Below are 21,340 nucleotides of genomic sequence, written 5' to 3' on the forward strand. Positions count from 1 at the left end.
ATCGTTGGAAAGAAAACAAAAGACCTGAATATAGAATTAGTTCACGTAAATGATATGTGCACTATTTTTATATTCCATCGGTTTCAATTTGGATAAAAAAAATATATTGCTAAAAAAACTGCATTCAAAGCTTAATAACTATTAGATATTAAGTAATGTTGTGAATGTTGTATGTTAAATCTATGAAATGCATCGTTAACCGCAGAGTGGCTGTTTCGATTCAGTGGCATTGTTAAGAAGAGTAGGTCAACTGTATGCCATGTCATTGTTCAAGGCCAAAACGTGAAAATTTTGCACATTTGAATTCTGAACTCAACATCTCTGTTGCAAAACAAACATCTTAAACATCACCGAAAAGAATAGCGACAAAATAAGGAGAATAAAATGATACTTTAAATTGGATATTAAATCGCCCCTCCTCTCGCGGACCACAGGATTTCATGGAAACCGTGACTGGTTGTGAAGCTCGCTGCAAATGTCGTTGGGGGAACAAAGTAACCTACTATTTACAGGAACATTAGCGTTGTTTAAAAAACAATATACAACTTTCAGGTGAGATTTTGAAAACTGCGACTTGTCGAACAGCAACGCATGTAACACACACATACAGGTACACGCATGCAACACGCATACGGTTACGTTTCAAATATGCTTGCGAGCTGAATGAGGAGTCGTGTTAAAAAGAAGAGAGTGATACACATCAAGCACCGAACATTAAAACAAAATCATAGCCCAAGTTTATGCCAAATGCAATATGGAAGAATTCGGCGCGTGAAAGTGTGCGCGGTTTGGTAGTTCAATGTCTCCGTATGATTTTTTATCGTGTATTTTTACGCGTATTTCAGAAATCAAAACACACCCTCCTTTAAAATTACAATACACAGCAAATAGATATTACTACGAGCAAAATAAGTGTAACAAAAACAATATTAATAACAAATCTCATCATCTCGGCCTAACTCGTGTTTTGAGTGAACTTAGGGGTTTCGTTCCTCCAAATTATTGGCATGAACTTGTACAACTTCCCACAACATCTACAATGGTGTGAGAAGTGCGGTGCTTTATCGACTCTTTGGGGCTGCAACAGCCACAGTAAATGTGCAAACTCTGCTCAGATATCCTCCCTTCCACCAAACGAATAACTACTGCATGTCTACCACTGGCCCGTCAGGCCTATAATCGTACAGTGCTGTACTCATGTACTGCAGTGTACACGTACGGTATAAGTACAGGTTGTTCGTCAATCCACCGCTGAATGAGGGCCTCCCCGTGATGTGCGGTTTGTGGGGGTTCTTTGTCCACACTTTGCCACGCTGGTCAGTGCGTGTTGGTGGAGCATAGAGGTATAGTACAACCGTACATGTTGCTCGCTGCCCTCTGCCTTACTACCGAGGAGCACGCTACCTCCACCGCCGCCTCCGATGGCAACCTGTTTTGCAGCGTGGTCGCCCATCCAAGCATCGTCCTGGCACAACTCTGATCATTTAGTGACGCGCTGAGCCATTGTACAAGATTAACAACATCGTGTATCGATGTGACGAATGAAAACATGTAGGGCGTCCTTTGCGTTATGATTGTCGTGAACAAAACACATTTAGTTTCCACAAAAACGTGGCAGTTTCTCCATGATTGCATCTCATCTCCCTTTAAAACTCCACCTGACTTTTCATTCTCAAAACCTCAAACCTCCCCACTCCATCTTCAAACGCTCTCCAATGTGCACGTGTTACCACTTTGTCCAGCATCTTGAGACGCAGTCGCAGACTGTTGTTGCATTTCCAACGAAGGTGGCTTCCCATGCAATCATTACGGAATGGGTTGAGAGTATCGATTCGTTACAATAAACAACACATTCTGCTTTAATCATCAGTACTGAGCAGTCATTATACTCTCCCTGAGCCAGCCAGCTCCAACATCTATTATTTTAATGTGGAATACAATGGCAGTTTGTTTAAATAGGATTTACATTGAGAAAATGTCTTAGACACCCTGACCCAACCCTTTCCTCTCTCTACCTCGCGGTAGCGATCGATAGTGGGGTAAAGTGTGGGCACTCCCATCCGTGCATGTTGAACTTCTATCGCACCGTACGTAGCCAATTGTGCTAATCGGAGGTGCGGGATAAAGTATCGCTCTTCCGAGATGCCTATCCAGCGTGGAAGAGTAGGCCAAAAACACCCTCTTGTGCTGTCTCTGGTGGAGGCCCTTCCACCAGCAGTGGCATGGGCGAGTACTTTCAAAGTTGCACCTTATACCTTTTTAAAATCATACGCAAACGCTCGTATTTTAATCCTGTCTCTGTATAACATCGCCATTGGACGGCTCCTAGGCCACCCATCCAGCTCCAGTAAGTGTTTTTTTAATGCTGCAAACCGTGGCAGTGCAAGGATTAAATGCCGAAAATAAATTATTATTTGATTGTCCTCGCGCATTTTAATGGAGAAGTGCATGGTACATCCAATATTCCTGTAACCCGGTCAAAATAAACATCCACGACCAGTAATACAGTCCAATAAAATAGCAGTTTACATAGGTCAAAACATAATGGACAGCTTAAAAGTTCTACATGTGTGACCCAGATAATGCATAGAGGGCAAAGCAGTGAACTAATGTCGTTAATACCAGTAATATTTATATTTGTATAGCGTTGGTCATGCAACTTGCATCTCACGATTGATGAGGAACCACAGGCCAAGCTGCAAGGGTGCCACGCAGTGAGCTGGCGCCAACAATTGCCCAAGCTCTGCAGTCCAGCCAATCGGTGAGTGTTTCTACACGCGTGGGAGGATACCGGAGCACCGTGCAAAAAAAACCACGTGTGCGGTGGGGAGAGGGGAGACACTCGATCCCCATTCAGACGGAACAGGTGGAGTCCACAGTTGCTGCACCGCCTTCTCCTGGCGAACCGGGGTATGTGCCCTCGATACCCACGGGAAGGGAGCATGACAACATCTGTGCGATCCACCACTGGATTGCAGGCCACGTGCATAGCCACCACGGCGACAGAGAGCAGGGCAATACGTATGAGCATGCAAGACGAAGGGTTGATTTAAATAGCATGCTACAAAGGATAGATCTTAGATTTACATACTTGGAGAGAATTGGAACGATGGCAAAAGTGAAATCAGTTTCAGATATTAGGAACAGCACAGGAGGTGTGATCACTTATTGCAAAACTCCCCCCCCCCCCCCCCCCCCATGAATTAGAGGTTACAACAAAAAGGCAATAGTTGACGAAGCAGAGGGAGTGCGGGGCTGGAATAAATAATTGGAACGTACGACCTATTAAGTTATACATAAAATACAAAGACTCGTTTAATTGGACACAATTAAAACAAACAGTGCCTTCGGAACTGGACGTCTCACACATTGAGTGAGGACGGTGACCCCGAGCTCTGCGCGGACATCAGAGAGTGGCAACTCCACCGCTTGGGTCGTACGGACGCCGCGGTGGACAATGAGGGGCCGTCGTCGCACCTGCCACACATCCAGCACCTCATTCTGAAACTTGCACCAGCAGCAGCAGCACCAGCAGCATCAGCAGCAGCAACACCAGCAGCATCAGCAGCAGCAACACCAGCAGCAGCAACACCAGCAGCAGCATCAGCAGCAGCATCAGGTACACCAGCAGCAGCATCAGCAGCAGCAACACCATCAGCAACACCCGCAGCAAAAACACCAGCAGCATCAGCAACACCATCAGCAACAGCAGCATCAGCATCAGCAACACCAGCAGCATCAACAGCATCAACATCAGCAGCAACAACAGCAGCAACAGCAGCAGCAGCAACAGCATCATCATCATCAGCGGCAACAGCAACAGCATCATCAGCATCAGCAGCAACACCAGCAACACCAGCAGCAGCATCAATAGCAGCATCAACAGCAGCAGCACCATCAGCACCAGCAGCATCAGCAGTACCAGAAGCAACACCATCAGCACCAGCAGCAACTACACCAGTAGCAGCAACAGCAACAACAGCAGCAACAACACCATCAGCAGCAGCAACAGCACCATCAGCACCAGCAGCAGCAACAGCAGCAGCACCAGCAGCACCAGCAACAGCAGCAACACAAGCAACAGGAGCAGCAGCAGCAGCTCTCTAATGCGTCATTAGCGAGCAGCGCATTGCGTGCCATCCCAGCCCAAGGCTGGCAGGAATGATTTTGACACGTTTCTACCTTCCGTGCAGATGAAGCAACACCGATGTCTCTCTCGTCAATGTCATTTAAAACCCGTTGCCTCAAAGCAGTTCAGATGTCGGCAGCGGCCATGTTGAAGAATGCTTAAACTAACTTCACTCGAGTGTGCACATGTGCCATCACGTTTGCGGGATATTTTTTTTTGTTTCATCTGAAAGAATGAGGGTCTTAGGACAGCACTTGTCAGCTCTTTGCAATCCAGGTGTGCTGCTTTACGATTGAGCAATTCCATCGTCCCCTCCACGTATTGAACCCTGGCCGTATCCAGGGCTCACCGTTCTCGTGCACGCTTTCTTCACGCCCAGTCCTCGCTTAACGCGTGGTGTTACACTAAAGGCGCTTTCGCTAAACACGCGGTTCTTCCACGAGAGAACACTTTTCGCGCAGCGCGGAACGCGGTTTCTGAGCGGTCGACAAGAAACTGCTTTCTCGAGCTGCGCGGCTGAGCGGTACGAGACTTTGTGCACAATGAGACAGTAGCGTGTTGGCGTAGCCTCAGTTCTTTGTTCCGCCATCTCAATGCGCGTGCGTCCATCGTATCTCGCCAAGTTTTACCGTTACGTTATTCATGGGGAAATTGTATTCGCTGAATGCTTGAATGTTGAAGTTGTTTTGCACCCTACGTAGCCAACCGTGCTTATCGGAGGTGCGGGGGAAGTACAACAAACTAAACAAACAAGCAGTTCTCAAGAAATGAGTTTTCAATCTAGATTTTAAAGTGCATAGCTCCGGTGGCTTCCTATTATCAGAAGAGCGTTCCAGACGGCCGCAGACGTGCATCTGAAAGCGCGATGAAGTGGCCGTCTTTGTTCAATGGGTAGCCAAAAGCCGCTGCGAGGATGACGGGAGTTCGCGTGATGATTTATACTCCTTGACGAGATCAGCAAAGTGTAGTGGTTCATTTGTGTGCCAGCATTTTGAGTATAACGAGTTACGATCTTACAATGTATTCGTTCACTTTTCCGGAACGCATCTACCACATTAAGCGAGGACTTTACCGTGGCAGTTCCAGGTGGGTGCTTTGCACATGGGCCACTACATCGCTAAATGCAACACAAAGCCTTAACTTGGTAAGTATATCCCCTCTCCGCTGCAATGATACTTCTTCAACGGAAGCAATGAGAATCCTACGTACGTTACCACTACATAGGCAGGTGTATTTTAAGCAGAGCCAACTAAACGTGCCCGCTTCGTCCGGGACTTTTCACTGCCATGTAATCGAAGCGTCAGCATTCTCCTGGTGTGTCGTCTCCGGAGAATGTGAGCGCTGGAGAAACAAGTGGTCAGGCGTTCCTCCCAATTCTTGATCAACATACACGTTTAAGCTTTCTTGACTGGCAAACCCTCTTGTATATTGGTGGTTTAAGCAAATAAAAAAAAACACAGTTTTCAACACTTTATTGCATTGCTTTTTCTGACCGTTCCTCGACTCTGTGCCTGGTTGCATTCGTCTCTGACTTGAGGATAGCGTTGACCCTACAATTCGGGCGATGCGTCAATTCCAAATGTGTTACTATTTCCCGTCTGTCTCAAGTGTCATCTCAATAAAGCTAACGCATGCTCACATGGGGCCTGCACAGATGATCATTTGTGATCTACAGGCCACTGTTTGGGCTTTCTACAGCTACATCAAAACAAACATTCCTACATAAGAGTGCATATGTCTCCGGAAGTTGCAGTACATCACGAAACATGTTGGTAAAGAAACAAGAAAGAGTAATGGCTTCGTGCACAATCAAACATTGTCCCCAATTCATATCTGATCAAATCACATTGTTGGAGCCTAACACGCAGATAGCGTTGACGCATGTCCGCATCTGCGAGACGATAATTTAGCAGAGCCCTTGGAAAATTCCATTCCGAGGGCCATCCTTTCCTCTAACTTCGTAGAAAGCGTGTCTCTGTATGTGAAGGGTCGTTCGTCAAGCCCGTTTAATGTTCACACACGAACGCGAGCACGACGCAGCGCCGCTTTACAGCCAGGACCACGACTCACCTTGGACGCTTCTAATCGTCAAAACCCCCGTCAAACCGATAGACCCCATTAACGATGACGCGTTCGAAACTGCACGGCAATGCGGTTAGATGTCCCGTATCAGTTATCTTTTGCTCCATTCGTTGCTACAGGACTACCAAGCAGTTTGAGGTTTAACGTTGAGAGAAAAGAAAAACACATTCCAGTATATACCCCCCCCTCCCCACAAACCAATCTGAAGCCTCAATTGAAGGTGGTGCAAAGCAATTCCCCACTTTGGCTACGTAGCCAACGGTGCTTCAAGTGTCGGTTATTGTAAGGACGTCAAGTGCAGCGTCGATGACGGTCGCATGGTGACCGTCACGACCGCTCCGTTCCCCCTTCCTCTTCACCACTGACCGAGGGATGACGACGGCTCATCCGCAGGACGAGTGTCAAACGCGCTCTCTCTCTCTCTCTCTCTTTGTCCTTCTCGAGAACCGCCGCTCTTGGGGAAGAATCTCCCCACCGTTCACCCGTCTGCTCCCACGTGACAGGGTCCAGACGCACGTCAACGTGCGGCTCGGGGTGTCACGCAAAGCACCTCCGTGGTGCGCCGCGGTGGAATCGCGCTTCAATGAGACTTGGGACGACGGCAACAACGACGACGACGACGACATGCAACGTAACGACGAAGCGAGGGAATGCATTGCTTGAGGATGACGCGTTGACTTGACTCTAGCACGGCCAGGGCTAAGTGGGGCCACGCGATCAGACGGTGATCGGGCAGACGATGACGCGGTCCTCCAGAAGCACGCTCGTCACCAGGAAGACCAAGTAGAGCAAGAACATGATGCCTCCCAGCGCCTTGTTCATCTTCCAGCCGCAGAGAGCGATGGAGATGATGACGAAGAGCAGCATGAGGAAGAGCAGCACGATGGCGCAGAATAGCCCGTTGCTGCTCACCTTCACCGGTTCGAACGAGTGGAGCATGGCGAAGAGCAGCCAGGGAAAGGGCAGGCTGCACGGAGGACATTGGGAACGCGGAAGGGGAGGAGAGAGAGAGGAGAGAGGCAAGGGGAAACACGTCAGTGGATGATGTCTCGTCGAAATGAAAGTGCGGCTAAGAACAGAACCAATTGGTGCTTTTTTAAAATTTGTATCGTCCGTCAGCCATGGTCAATTCACTACTCAGCGAAGGCCTCTCCAAGCTGTTGCCACCTCGCATGACCCTGAGATGTAACGATCCATCCAGCGCCTGCACAAGAGATAATTGCAGCACTCCGTCTCCTCGGTGGGACATCCTCTTGGACGCGCCCCATTTCCTGGCTGCCGTTCCGTCAGCATTCTTGACCATCGCCAATTATTGCTTCCAGATGTGTCCTGCCTAAGCCTACTTATTTTTGTTTTATTAATCAGTTTGATTGACGTTTAAACACATGACCGAAATGATATCAATCGTTGGTAAAGTAATGTTTGATATTTACTTATGGTAAAAAAAGAAAAAATAATAATAATCTAGTCACCTGTCTCTCTTTGGATTAATGTAACTGGATAAACCTTTACAAAAAAAATATCTATCACACATGACTCTCTCACCGGGTGTCGTAAAACTACCCAGGAGCAACTCCCACAGTGTATCAAGCGTGGTAGCATGGAGCTGCCCGTTTAATGGAGATCCCACCTTGCCAGTGGAGTTGGCAGAGGATTCCCAAGGTAAAAAACAAACAAAATAACTTTAAACTAGGTTTTCTTTTACCAGGTAAGGCCCACTGAGCTATATAGGCATTTTTTCAGAAGCGACCTGGCCACAAACGATAGTTCAACGAAGTGGCTTAAATTATGTGGAAATGTATAGCAGCCAAATACCCTGAATGCATGTTGATTCTAAATGCGGAGGGAAAAAATGGAGAAAACAATCCACACAACTATGGGGAGAACATGCAAACTCCCAATATACAGGCGTCAGGGTCGGGATCAACCTTTGGGTATTTCCGTAAAGTCACGTAGATGGGAACCCGCTGGTAGGTTCCAGAAGGGGGGCGTGGCCTTGGGGGTGGAGCCAGGCCACGCTGGCAGTATAAGAGGAGCCCGGGGCGGGGACCTCGGGGCTGTCGTTTGGAGTGGGATCCGCGTCGTCGTTGCTGCTGCTGAAGATCGTCACCATCGTCGCTGTCGTCGTCACCTGACATTGCGCTGCCAGACGTAGTTGGCTGTCTCGGTTCAGCACCGTCAGTGTCAGACGGCCAGCGTAGTGTGAAGGCTAGCAACCAGTGTAGAGTTGCGTTTAAGCGAGAGACAGCAGAGTGTGTGACAGTGTAGGGTGTTTATTGTATAAAGTGTACAAAGTGTGCTCGTTATTTAATTAAAGAATTGCCTCCAAGAAGTTACATCTCCAAGTCAGTCACTAGACATACGTGAAGAAACAAGAGACGTTTCTCTTTGGTTGTGACATTTTTCTTTAAGTAATAAAAAACTAGGGAAATGCATCTTGGCAACAATTCCCAAACTTTTCATGAAATAACCCACCGAGTGTGATTATACAATATATTGCAAGACATAATAATCAGCGATATATCAATATAAGACAATTAGAAAATATTCATGGAGGCAGTCTGCTTCCAATGATGAAGACAAAGTGTTGGACACTGGAAAACATGCAGGCATTTTGCAGAAATTAATTCCTGGAAAGAGAATGAAAATGTTGAACACCCCAACGTTGAAATCGAAATCATCTCGCGTTTATAGGGTTGCCAGGAGGAGCATTGCGGGCCAGTAATAGAGACGCTGATTTAAGCCGGTTTACATTATTTCTTTCCTTGATGCATTACCGGTCGCTGTCAATATGACTGTCGCTTGGCGACAAAAAGGTTGATTAGAATGCATGCCCCCAAATTCAAGCTGTGTTGCACAACTCGAATCTCCTAGGTTACGAGGTGCAATGCGTGATGGCTGATGGGCAAAGGAGTTTTCGTTGGAGCTTTCAGCAGCTGAGACGCGGCGACCTGTGCACACTGCCGAATTGAACCTTTGCAAATGGGTGCAATCTGCGTGATTATTTTGACGCACTGAGCCGTGTTTTGTTTTCAATGTCACTAATTTATTTTTAAATGTGGTTTCCGCTTTCCTTAATTTACAACATCATTTGTATTTATGTAGCTTTGCGTGCTCCGTTGCTTAGTGCATGGCTTTCTCATTCAAATTACTTTGTTCTATAACAATAATAAAACAAAGTGTTTAATTGTTTTGTTTATTGCAAAGTGACATTGTTAATTGAAATGGAATCTCTATGATCCTGAATTTAATCTCGACAGCCACCTGCAATTAAACCAGATTCTTGAGTGTAGCGAGTTTATGATCTCAGCTTGCTCGCCAATGACAACACAAAACAACTGAGTTCAATTAGATTTTTCATTAAATTCATTTTTGGGCACTCAACATGTTAACTCCGTTGCGATGTGATGAACAATCGCTCCCAGAGCATATAATATGGACAGGCAAATGTGTAGCCTTGCAATTTTGTGCTCACGTTACTGCTGGCGGCTGTGAGATGCCAGCTACCTCGCCTCGTATACAGGAGGTTGTGGGTTCGATCCCGACCCTTATGCCTGTATATTTGGAGTTGGCATGTTCTTCCCATGGTCACGTGGATTTTTCTCCGGGTCCTCCATTGTTCCGCTGCACCTTTAGAAACATGCATTTAGAATATTTGGCTGCTATAAATGTCCACGTGATAAGCCACTTCGTTGGGCTATCATTTGTGGCCAGGTCGCTTCTGAAAAACAGCTCCATAGCTCAGTGGGCCTTAATTGGTAAAAAAAAAATAGGAGAGGAAGCTTGAGAAATCTCCTCCGTGCTGGCAAGAAAGTTTTGGAAAATGTGGGAGTACCCACAATTTTCCTCGCAACATTTCTACCTGCAGCTCTATTAATTATGGTGTACACATGGATACCGCTGGCTGGACAGAGGCGGTGGGATTTAAGAAACCTGCCCCTTGTTTCAACCACAGCGTCAGGAGATCAAACCGGCGGCCTCTGGATTGCAAGTTCACTTCGCCCAACCGTCGCACCACGGTGGCATCCAGCATTGATGAGCAATCTTTTGAAGTAACTTCAGAATCAGTTCTTCAATGACATCTTCTGGAATGTGTGTCTTTAACATCAGCTGATGCACTCGTCGTCAAATGGATTTCGTTTAACTTAGTGAGAACTCAAGGAGACCAGGATGAGCCTCATTTGCAAGACTGACCTGAGTCACCAACGTGATCAATCGCGACGAAAAGCAACAAGAGCATCAATGAAGCCTCGTGTGGTGGTGTGTGTACGGGGCGTGTCGTGAGTGGCGAGCGTGGTGTCAGAGGTGTGTGTATGTGTTTGGTAAGTGGTGAGTATCTGTGGTGAGTGGTGTGTATGTAGCGTGTCTGTTGTGTGTGTTTGGTGAGTGGTGAGTATCAGTGGTGAGTGGTGTGTATGTCGCATGTCTGGTGTGTGCGTTGGGAGAGTGTGAGCGGTGAGTGAAGTTCTCAAAGGAAACATGTTCATCTCGTGACTCCGTTCAAACACAGTTTGCTGAGCACAGGCCCAGAGGCCCAAAGTATCAAGTGGCCAGCAACAAACAGCACCATTGCAGGGCTACATCGATTAGAGTCTTGCGTGCACGTGCTGAAGCCCACCCAATGGTGATGTCGAAGATGTTGCTGCCCACGGAGCTGGAGACGGCCATGTCACCCAGTCCCTTGCGAGCGACGATCACGCTGGTGATGAGGTCAGGGATGGAGGTTCCTGCTGCCAGGATGGTGAGGCCCATGATCTCCTCCGTGATGCCAATGGTCTCTCCCACCTGAGGGTCAAAGGAGGAGATGTGAGGAACCTGTAAGTCGGCATCTCACTGCCAGGAAATGAGGACATTTTGGTGAAGGTGTCCTCTATTTTACCGATGTATGAATAGTGCATAAGATTTGAATGATATGCTCCACACGCACGAGTATTGACGTCTACTTTGATATTTGTGAAACGTTAGGCAAACACTTAGCTTCCGAGACGACGTTGGTAAACTCTGAAGTTGTATCATAGAAAGTAGATATGCACATAGCATCTTCACCAACTGATTTGTAACTGCGGTTTTACACGCTGTGTGTGTGTGTGTCTGTGCATATTTGGGAAACCCTGGAGAAGGTGCGGAGGAAGGACAAGAAGCTAAACACACAAAAAACATTTCTAAAGATGTGAGTTTCAAAATAAATGTTATATTTTAAAAGTGTATGTTGAAAATGGTGGGAGTACCCACACTTTACTCCACCAAAAGTGACCTGCTTATCGATTTACCAATTCGTACTAGATTAGAGGCATGGGGATTTATGAAACTTGCCCCATCATATCTACGTTGAACTTCTCTCGCGCCACATATAGCCAACCGTGCTAATCGGAGGGGTGCCAGGAGAATAAACCAGCAACCTCTGGATCGCAAGTCCGGCGTGCTGGCCGTTACTCCACGGAAGCATCATCCCAGACATTGGAGAACGATGATGAAATGGCAGGCAAGGTGGCAGGCAAGGTGGTGGCTGAGAGCCGCTTCGCGGTGTTGCCAGCGTTGTCGAGGCCTGCGTTAAGCTCCCTGCCACTCAGCTGGTGTCCACGAGTTACCGAAACAACAGAGCAGACAGCCTGCCTGCTCTCAACCGCAGCTTTAACTAACGTGTCCCTTGGCACTGGTGTGTCTATTTCATCACAATGATGCCCCCCCCTCCCCCATCTATGTTATTCCTATTTCTTCAAATGCAGATTTATTTATTTATTTATTTCAACTAGGTGAGCGCCACAGTGGTGAGATGTTATATTGTATACAGGTAGTCCCCGACTTATGATGGTCCGACTTCGATCTTACGTTGGCTATAGCGATATGACAAAATTGTTAAATATTTTACATTTCGCGCGGCAGGCAAACGCAGCAGCGTACGAGGTACGATACTGTACGTTGGGACGCTGCCGGAATGTACGCAACTCCCGCCTTGTGTGATGCCTCACTCTCACCAGCGGTCGACGGAGTTAAGTTGTCACGGTGTTAGCGCGTGTATTTTTTTCTGTGTTTTTTGTGTTTCAAAACCCAATTTTAGTGAAAAAAGCATGTATTGTAATTAATAAATGCATACAGTATATCGTTTATAGAGTACGATACTGTAAATTGCTCTGTTTTGCTAAATTATCACCATTCTGTAAGACTCCTGGGTAGGCTAGGCCGTCTTCGACTTACGATATTTTCGACTTACGATGGGGGTCGTCGTAACGCATCTCCATCGTGAGTCGGGGACTACCTGTATTTGGAGTTTGCGGGTTCTCTCTCACAGTGGTCGAGTATGATTAGTTTACGTGTCCTCCGGCTGGACCCCCCCCCCCCGCATTTATAATCAACATCACGCGTTTAGAGTATTGGGCTGCTGCGATGAATTCCCACGTCATGATAAGCCACTTCGATCAGCTATCATGTGTGGCCTCTGAAAAAGGGCTCAGAGCTCAGTGGGTCTTACCTGGTAAATAAAATGGTTTAGTTTTCACTCGAGAGACGAGGATATTCTCATATATCCGGGTTCTGACCTGGGGCATTAATCTCCCAGTAGGGGGGAGATTATAGCTTCATCAAATTCCCATTGAGTAATTTACAGGTATTTTTTTTATGAACATCTGGACTGTTGTTAGGGCGTTTCATTTGAACATGCTACTCAACTTTCCACACTTTAAATGCGGCGTCTCTTTCACCGAATTAAGCGACTGCGAAGTGAATCAATGGAACAAAGTGGATGCCGGACATGTGGGTGTGTCAATAGAGCAGAGGACGAACCTGGTGAGCCCACCACACCATGAGGTAGGAGAACGCTGCAATCCACAGGATGGCTCCGAAGAAGGTCACCACAAAAAATTTCTTTGCTGACTGCAACAACACAAAAGCAGTTTGACAAAACAATATAAAAGCGATACCGGTTTCCGGTTTTAGAAGGCGAACTCTGGCGGCTCAAGGATTAAAGCGCTGGGCTGGCATCGCTGCGATCTCGGTTCGAATCCGGGTTTCGGCTGCCTGTGATTCAACTGGGCTCTCGTAGCAAAGTTCTGGTCTCAGCCTGGTCACCAATGACTTGACACACACATTTTGTTTTCATCATAACATTTGTTTTTTAACTTAATTTTGGCTCTGAAGTCCAGCTTTGGGGGAAGTAAAAGTATCTGTTTGACGTTCACGCGACAAGCAGTCTCGTAGCAGAGTGTGTGTGAGAGCGCACAGCCCCATAGTGTACATCTATAATGCCACTTGGGAAGATCGTTTCAGGGAAGTCCCATGAACAATCTCTTCTTCAGTCATTATCTGTCAAACTGGGCGTATGGCTCTGTGAGATATATTCCTTTTCTCACGACTCAACACCGAGAGCACAATTGGAATAAATTGCGATCAGAAACAAAAAACTATTTTGGTTATAAAGTTTGTGACTGCCTACGGCATATTTCATAAATATAACCAATGGCAATACCACACGTGAGTTACTTGCAATTTTCATTAGTTCCACAAGAAAAAATATGTAAGCGTGGAATTGAACTGTTGCATATACAGTATGTGTCTAAAAAAACACACTCATAAAAGCTGCTCCACTCATATTATTTGTTTCCAGGACACGTTGCCCTTCATGCAATATTTATGAATAGCACAATGATGCTGAATCCCCTGCCAGACTACAGCGTGTGACAACATTGATCCGTTTCCAGAAAAGCGTTCCCTGCAGTGTTCCAAGAAAGGCTCCATCCAAATGCACCTGTGCCCTTCACAAAGCTAAAAAAATAAATAAGAAGCACATTACCTCTCTCCCATTATACCCAACCCACCACCGTCCCTTCTCTTACATAATTATCCGACAAAGCCATGAAATCCGTGCCCCTGCCCCCCCACCACCACCACCACCGCCTCCGCCGCTCTGTGCGAAAAAAACTCACGGGGTTTCTGACGTCTGGCAGCGTGAGCCACAGTGGGAATATGATTGGGAAGATGATGAGGAAGGTGATCCTCTTGCGACAGCTGTTGGGCCACGCCAGGCTGAGGGGCTGCTCGTCCTCGTCCTCCTCCTCCGCCGGCGCCGCCGCCTCCCTGACGGCTCCCGTCGTGTCGGCCTGCGCGTCGTTATTCATTGATTTGTTATATACACATAGATTTTTTTTTAATATCGACACCTGCTTCGTGACTCGCAAAAGAGATCGGGACGGGCGGTGGCAACTTTGGCGGGAGTCTTCTTGGTTCTTTCGGTAAAGTCACGTAGAAGGGAAATCATAAAAGAATAATAAAAAAGATATAAAATCATGTAATAAAATGTTATTATGTTTTATTTTTATTATTAAGAATAATATTATTAAGAATAATAAAAAAGATATAAAATCATGTAATAAAATTTTATTATGTTTTATTTTTATTATTTTATTATTTCCCTTCTACGTGACTTTACCGAAAGAACCAAGAAGATGAATCCCTGCAGTCACGAAAGCTTTACATCGAAATTTTGGCGGGAGTGTTTAAGGCATGATCAAGAGCTTGTCAGTTATACTAAAGAACTAAAAACTAATTTTTTTTTAACCATGGTAAGGCCCACTGAGCTATATGGCTCTTTTTCAGAAGAGACCCTGGACATTTTGAATCCGACATGACCCATCGTCCCTTTTGAGGACGACACAATGGGTGCTAGTTTTCAGGATGTCAAAAGCAATGAACTACGTAGGTCAAATGGGTCAAATTAAAGTGAAGCCATGATGACTCCCTGCTCAGATGAGCGTGGGACATTGCTCATCTCTGTTGCCAGCCCTGAAGCAGTGGTGGAGTGCCACGTTCACACGGTGGGGCCAGTCACTCCATAAGTCCACCCCTGCAATTGTAATGATATCAGGCATGTTGCCTGATACGTCCTCTCATCCTTTTCCAATTAAATACTACACACTTGAAAAATCGCCTGGCCTGCTGCAGCCTACACTGGCGTTCATCAGTTTTCCTGTCCATAAACGTTATCAATCGTGCATTGTACGTGTCTGAGCGGAAATCTCTTGACAAGCAATGCCATTTACCCTGGTACTGTGCAGCTGAAATGTATGTTACTCCCACATGAGCCCTGACATCATTACACCATCTCCACTTTCATTATCCCTCTGACTGTGTGTTATCTCGGCTGTTATTCCATAATTATCAATGTTGTACACCGTTAGTTGTCTTATCTAGCCACATAAATAGCGGGATAAATGTGATCTCGTCACTTGTGAGCCAAACAGATGCGAAGGCTGGGGGAGGGGGGTAATGTATGCAAACACATTTACACAATTCTGCTGTTTTCAACTTGTTTCCCTTCATCTTCTTGGTTCTTTCGGTAAAGTCACGTAGAAGGGAAATAATAAAATAATGAAAATATTACTTAATAAAATACAATTCTCACGACGTTTCAGCCACAACGCAAGCAGCCGTCCTCAGGTCTGTCGATAAGACAGACTCTGTCTTATCGACAGACCTGTTCTTCAGAGTCTGTCTTATCGACAGACCTGTTCTTCACCTGAGAACGGCTGCTTGCGTTGTGGCCGAAACGTCGTGAGAATTTTATTTTATAGTTTTATTTTTATTATTTTATTATTTCCCTTCCACGTGACTTTACCAAAAGAACCAAGAAGATGAATCCCTGCAGTCACGAAAGCTTTAAATCGAAAAATTTGTTTCCCTTCATCGAGGTTGGCATTTTTGTTAAGCAAACTTTCTGAACAACGTTTAAGATGTAATTATAGATGTATAAAAATAACAATCTCAAAACATCTTAAGCGTCACTGTTTTTATCATGGAACCTTTTTGCCAGTATCAAAGTATGGAAAAACAGATGTCTATTTGGTGTTTGAACATCTTAACACCTGCCGTTTCATTTCCAGAAAGGGTAAAAGCCGATTGTGTTATTTTTCATACTTTGATACTGGCAAAAAGGTCCCATGGTAGAGCTGCTCAGCATGAGCTATAAACGCTCTGATACGAGTGGCATTGTCTTTGTGCTGTTCGCTGTTTGGCGTTCTCTGGTCTGACACTGGTGAGACTAGGCCATGAAGAAGGCTGTCTCTGGTGTAGGCTAATGAGTTTTAAAGACAATGCATATTTTATTATCAGAGCATGTTTGTTAATATGTTCTCGACAAGTATGTGTGGTTAATACTTGCAAAAGGTATCGTCTCTTTGGTGTTTGAACATCTTAACACATCCTGTTTAATTGCCAGAAAGGGTAAAACCTATTCATATTTTACATATCACTGTTTATATTTGTAAAGTAAACTGCACACATTAGTTAATGTGGCGTATACAAAGTTTCGTTTAATCCCAGCTATGTATAATATACACGATGCAACGATCAGTCAATGGATAAGATAAACGAAATATCCCAATATACTTGAGTGACTTAACTCGACGGAGCAATATAAACAACCCACAGGCATATGAACATCAACGTGGCTTTAATCTTGATTAGAAGCTTTCGTGACTGCAGGAATCCATACTCTTTGGTTCTTTCGGTAAAGTCACGTGGGGTAGAAAATGTATAGATCACGACGTTTCGATCGCAACACAAGCAACCGTCATCAGGTGAGACAAACACAGCAGGAGAACCTATCTACGTGACTTTACGCTTAAAGTTTGGTCGTAAAAAATGTTTGTCAGCAGGTGAAGCATAAAAACAACAATTTCGATCGTCAAAAGTTTTGTGAAAATTACATCTAGCCACTGTTGGGAACAAGGGGAAATGTTTCACAGTAATATGCGTGACATTTTACAATAGCAGCAATGAAATGAGATGTTTTGTTGTACCCATGAAAGCCTGGGCATCAGACAGACAGCCTGCTGCTGTGAAATGTGATGATTTTTTACCAAGCATTATAAAATATAAATATTCTGTAGGTCACTGGTGTTCGCTAGATTTAATGTCGGGTAGATATACCCAAAAAGTTTCGGAACTGTGGGTAGGAAAAGTCTATTTGCCCAATGTCCCATGACCAAAGCGAACAAAAGCAGTGTCTCTGAAGTCTGCGCTTATGGGTGGGATTATGCAAGGCCTCAATATTGCTATGTGTGACACCGAATCTCTCCCTGCAAGGAGGCTTTGCGCTATTTATCTAAAATAACAGTTATTATAAACAATAAGGTGGTTCTTTGCAACAGCGAAGCCTCGAAAGACATTTTGCAAATCGGTCTCCCTGTGTTCATGCCTATTGGCTGCCTCCTTGGCTAAGTTTGTGGGGGGGGGGGTGTTGGCGGAGTGGTTAATGCATGTGCTATGAACCCACACACCCAAGTTCGATTCTTGGCGACGGTGAACACCAGTGGTGTATTATATTTGAACTGATCCTGGGCTCCTCTTCACCTGCCCACAATGACCACTGTGGTGATATATGGCCGGTCAACTTCCACGACTAACACAGTACGGGATTGAAAAAGGCGGTACATTATCACACGTCAACATTGTTGGCTACGCTGGTTCACAATGAATGAGCGTGCACTGCCATTGGTGCTTTCTGTCCACAAATACCCAATGCCAGTGCTTAGAGGTAATCTGTATCGCATGTGGGAGGGGGGGGGGGGCACGTAATGGGCAGATGTTCTCCCCTCTCTCCTAGGCATAGGTCTCAGCGCGCTGTAGCGGGGGTGGGTGAGGGCCTACGTCTCGCTGGATCTCCTCGTTGTGGCGAGCGTTGCCGTTCTGCAGCCCGGGCGGCCCCACCGGTACGGCGATGCTCACGGTATTCGGCTGCTCCTGCTTCGCGGGTCGCCTCCCATCTCCTGCACAGCAGCCAGACGCAAAGCACCCCCCCCACGGCCACCATCAGCAAGGGCCAGAATTAGAGAAGCGCCTCTCCTCTTGCCTCTTTGTCCATCGCAATACGACTGAGTTCACACGTGGGGGGTGGGAGGGGGGGCGTGACAAGCTTGCCCGGCGTGGCCCAGGAGGCACCAGGTTCTGTTTCCACTGCAGAACCCGAGTCATGCCGCTAATCTGCCATGCCATGCAGTGAACGAGTTGAGTATGCAGGTGTGGATGTTGAACTTTACTTTGAACACGTAGGCTTTCGAGGACCAATACACCGGTGTGCTGAACTGGTCACTAATTGGCATGTTTTGTTCACTTGGCAAACCGTACTAATTGGCTGTGCCGGGTGTTGGTGGGTTTTTATTGTTACGTGATCTAACCTAAATAAAAAACTCTATTATGCGTATGTTGAACTTCTTCTGCACTGCGCGAATCGGAGTTGTACAAGAGGCCGTGGGTTCGATCCTGACGATGACGCCTGTGTATTTGGAGTTTGCGGTGTCTCGCTCCCCGTGATGGTGTTGATTTTTTCTCCGAGACCTCCAGTTTTCCACCTCCACATTTAGAATCAATGTGCTTTTAGAGTATTTGGCTGCTATGTATTTCCACGCAATAAGCCACTTTGTTAAACTATAATTTTGTGGTCCGGTCGCTTCTAAAAATAATCTCTATAGCTCGGTGGGCCTTACCTGGCAAAAAAAAAAAAACAGTTTAATAGTTTAGTTAAGTTTAATCAACCCCTCCAACTGGCCTGCTTGGGGAATGAGCCTGATTCATAAGTCTTGTGAAGTTAGAGGTTTCACGGTTTGGTTATGGTTTGTATTGATAATTATTCCAATAAAACCGTCCATACCATGAGGGCCCTGCACTGCCACGGGCTCGGAGTGTCTGGGATATGAGTTCCAGACTGTGGTCATTGTGGCACAGCCTGCAACACACTTCCCAATATCAACAAGCCCAGTGCGTCTGTGCCACGTTTTGAGATTGGGTCGCATATAGGTGTGACATACATTCTAATTGCATTCTCTTTCATTACAGCGGTGGGCAAATTAAACTCCAATTACACTTTAACAATGAATGTTCCACCCATTTAACATTGCCCACGTAATGCAATGACTCACCCAGTCAGCCAAAAGGTTTGCTATTTTCCCATGCATATTCAATAGCACACCTAATATCAGTTTCACAACAAATCCCCGTATTATTATTATTTTAATTCGTTAATACTGATTTGCAAATCTTTACTTAGTTAAGTAGTTTATGAAACATCAAATAGGATGTTTAAAATTCAATCTCAATTTGTTATAGCAGACTAGATTTTGTACAACATTTGTCTGATTAAAAATGTATCGGTTTGCTTTATTTAATTCAAACAACAAATTTGAGCAAATCAAACCAATGTTGGAAGAAGTGTACCCTAATCCTGACGTGTGAACATCACGATTTCGATGCACATCGAACTGACACCTACATATGTAACAGGGCTGATGCCTTAAACCAGACCATTCAATAAATATGTATTCTGCATTGATTTCGAGGCATTGTGAGCAATTAAATAAACAATTAATCCCCAATTCTATATTGCCACAGCAAAATAGGACAATCCTTAGTCTGGTAGTATATGTGCTTCGTACATTGTTGCTTTCGGCATTGACCAGGGCCCTTTGGTATTTCATGGAGTGGTCTTGCCAATTAAATCCGGCAACCCACCAGTATTTGTTTAACAAGCCCAATTCGTTCTCCTAATGAGACCTAAAAGGTCAAAACTACTCCAGAGTTAGTTTATTACTTTGGTATGGAAAGCGCATAGGCAGATATAAAGTTTTTGTTTAATCTGGGGGGGGGGGGGGGGGTAGAGAACAGTCGTCGATTTTTTGTGTATATTCAGATCAGATAAACTCGCATCTTTTTCCAGTTATGCCTACACATTTAGTTTGTGTGACATTAAAAAAATAGAGCTAGAATTATGGAATCAATTATATGTTACAATATTAGCATGCCTTTTGGTGGCTTGCTTCATATCAAAAACACACGTACCTTTTGTCCAATTTCTTTCAGTTAAATTTGATATATCTTGTCACAAATAATGAAAAAGAGATCATACGTAGATTTTTGTCAGTGAAGTAATCTGCATTTCGTGGTGCATCTACAAGTTCCTTCCTTTGGTCAACTCACAACACCTGGGCTTGACCAGTAACCTCCTGCTATTGAGCTTTCGACACTTCATGGGGCCTCAAATTACAGTACACACAGCCTGGTACAGGTGCCGTGGTGACATAATTTATGCGTGTTACAAGTAAAAAAAATGAATGCGTCTCTACCGAGTGGTTGAATGACTGTAGTTGTTATTTTAGTTTTGTATTCGTGCATTTTTATCTTCAGAAAAACCTTGTCCAACTCGGCTTCATCGAATGCCTGTTTCGGATCTGCATGGTGCACCTAATGAGGCCTGTTTTCCAGAACACGGGGATGATGTTTCAGCTCGACGCTGTTTGACGTTGCTAAGATTCTCATCTCCGCGTTGGAAAGTAGTGCCGTGAGAGTGACATCATTTTATTTCCCACGTATGTTTTTGTGTGTGTTTTTTGTGGAATAATGTAACACATTCAACACGCACAACGTAAACGTTCAAACATTGATGCATCCATCTAGCCGTCCAGTTGTTGAGGACGTCAGTCATACGGAAGCCTAGATGGCGAATGATTAATGTTCAAGTGACAAGTGTTAGGGGCGAGCATTGGGCTGGCAATTCCGTGTCAGGGGTGAGCGTTGGGCATGAGTGCCGCGGTGGAGGACGAACAATGGAGACAGGGGTTTTGTGTTGAGGGGAAATTGAAAAACAAACAGTGTACACACACACAAGAAATGGAGAGTGGTTCCACATCCTTTAGTGCAAAAACAAGGGTGGAAATCATGTAGAATTAGTTAAAGAAAGAGGGAGGCGGTGATAATTTTGGACCCAGGAATGCAACCCTATTTTTCCAAATAATGTCGATTACTGTATTTGTCGAATGCGGTTTTGCCCTACACGGCATTTTCCAGGAACGTAACCCCCGCATCCAGCGAGGTCTGCCTGTCCATGGAATTTTCTGAAAAAGTGCTTTTTATTAACCATACTAGTGTAAAGATCGTGTCGGGACACGCTGAGGTTATGTGGGGCTACGGGACCACACTCAGGATTCATAAATAAACAAAGGTGGCAGTAATTGAGCCTAGGAGAAGGAGGCAGGGGGTTGGAGGAGACCTGAAGGGGGGATATTTGGAGGGAAAAGAAGAATGAGGGGCTTGGAGGAACATCTGGAAGGTTCGAGAAAGTTCAGGGAGAGAGAGAGAGAAGGCATA

General features: G+C 45.4%; 1 protein-coding gene across 1 annotated transcript in view; it reads right to left on the reverse strand.

The window, feature by feature from the left end:
- Positions 1 to 6,928: 6,928 nt before the first annotated feature.
- LOC144734668 (sodium/potassium/calcium exchanger 2-like) overlaps positions 6,929 to 21,340 on the reverse strand; it is a 75,744-nt gene continuing 61,332 nt past the window's right edge. Inside the window, 5 exon segments of the mRNA XM_078616962.1 lie at positions 6,929 to 7,178; positions 10,830 to 10,996; positions 12,992 to 13,081; positions 14,131 to 14,304; positions 17,852 to 17,967. Of these exon segments, the coding sequence (XP_078473088.1) occupies positions 6,929 to 7,178; positions 10,830 to 10,996; positions 12,992 to 13,081; positions 14,131 to 14,304; positions 17,852 to 17,967 (797 nt within the window).

This window comes from Lampetra planeri, chromosome 3 (assembly GCF_965212315.1).
Source record: "Lampetra planeri chromosome 3, kcLamPlan1.2.h2, whole genome shotgun sequence".
In the NCBI taxonomy this organism is placed as follows: Eukaryota; Metazoa; Chordata; class Hyperoartia; order Petromyzontiformes; family Petromyzontidae; genus Lampetra; species Lampetra planeri.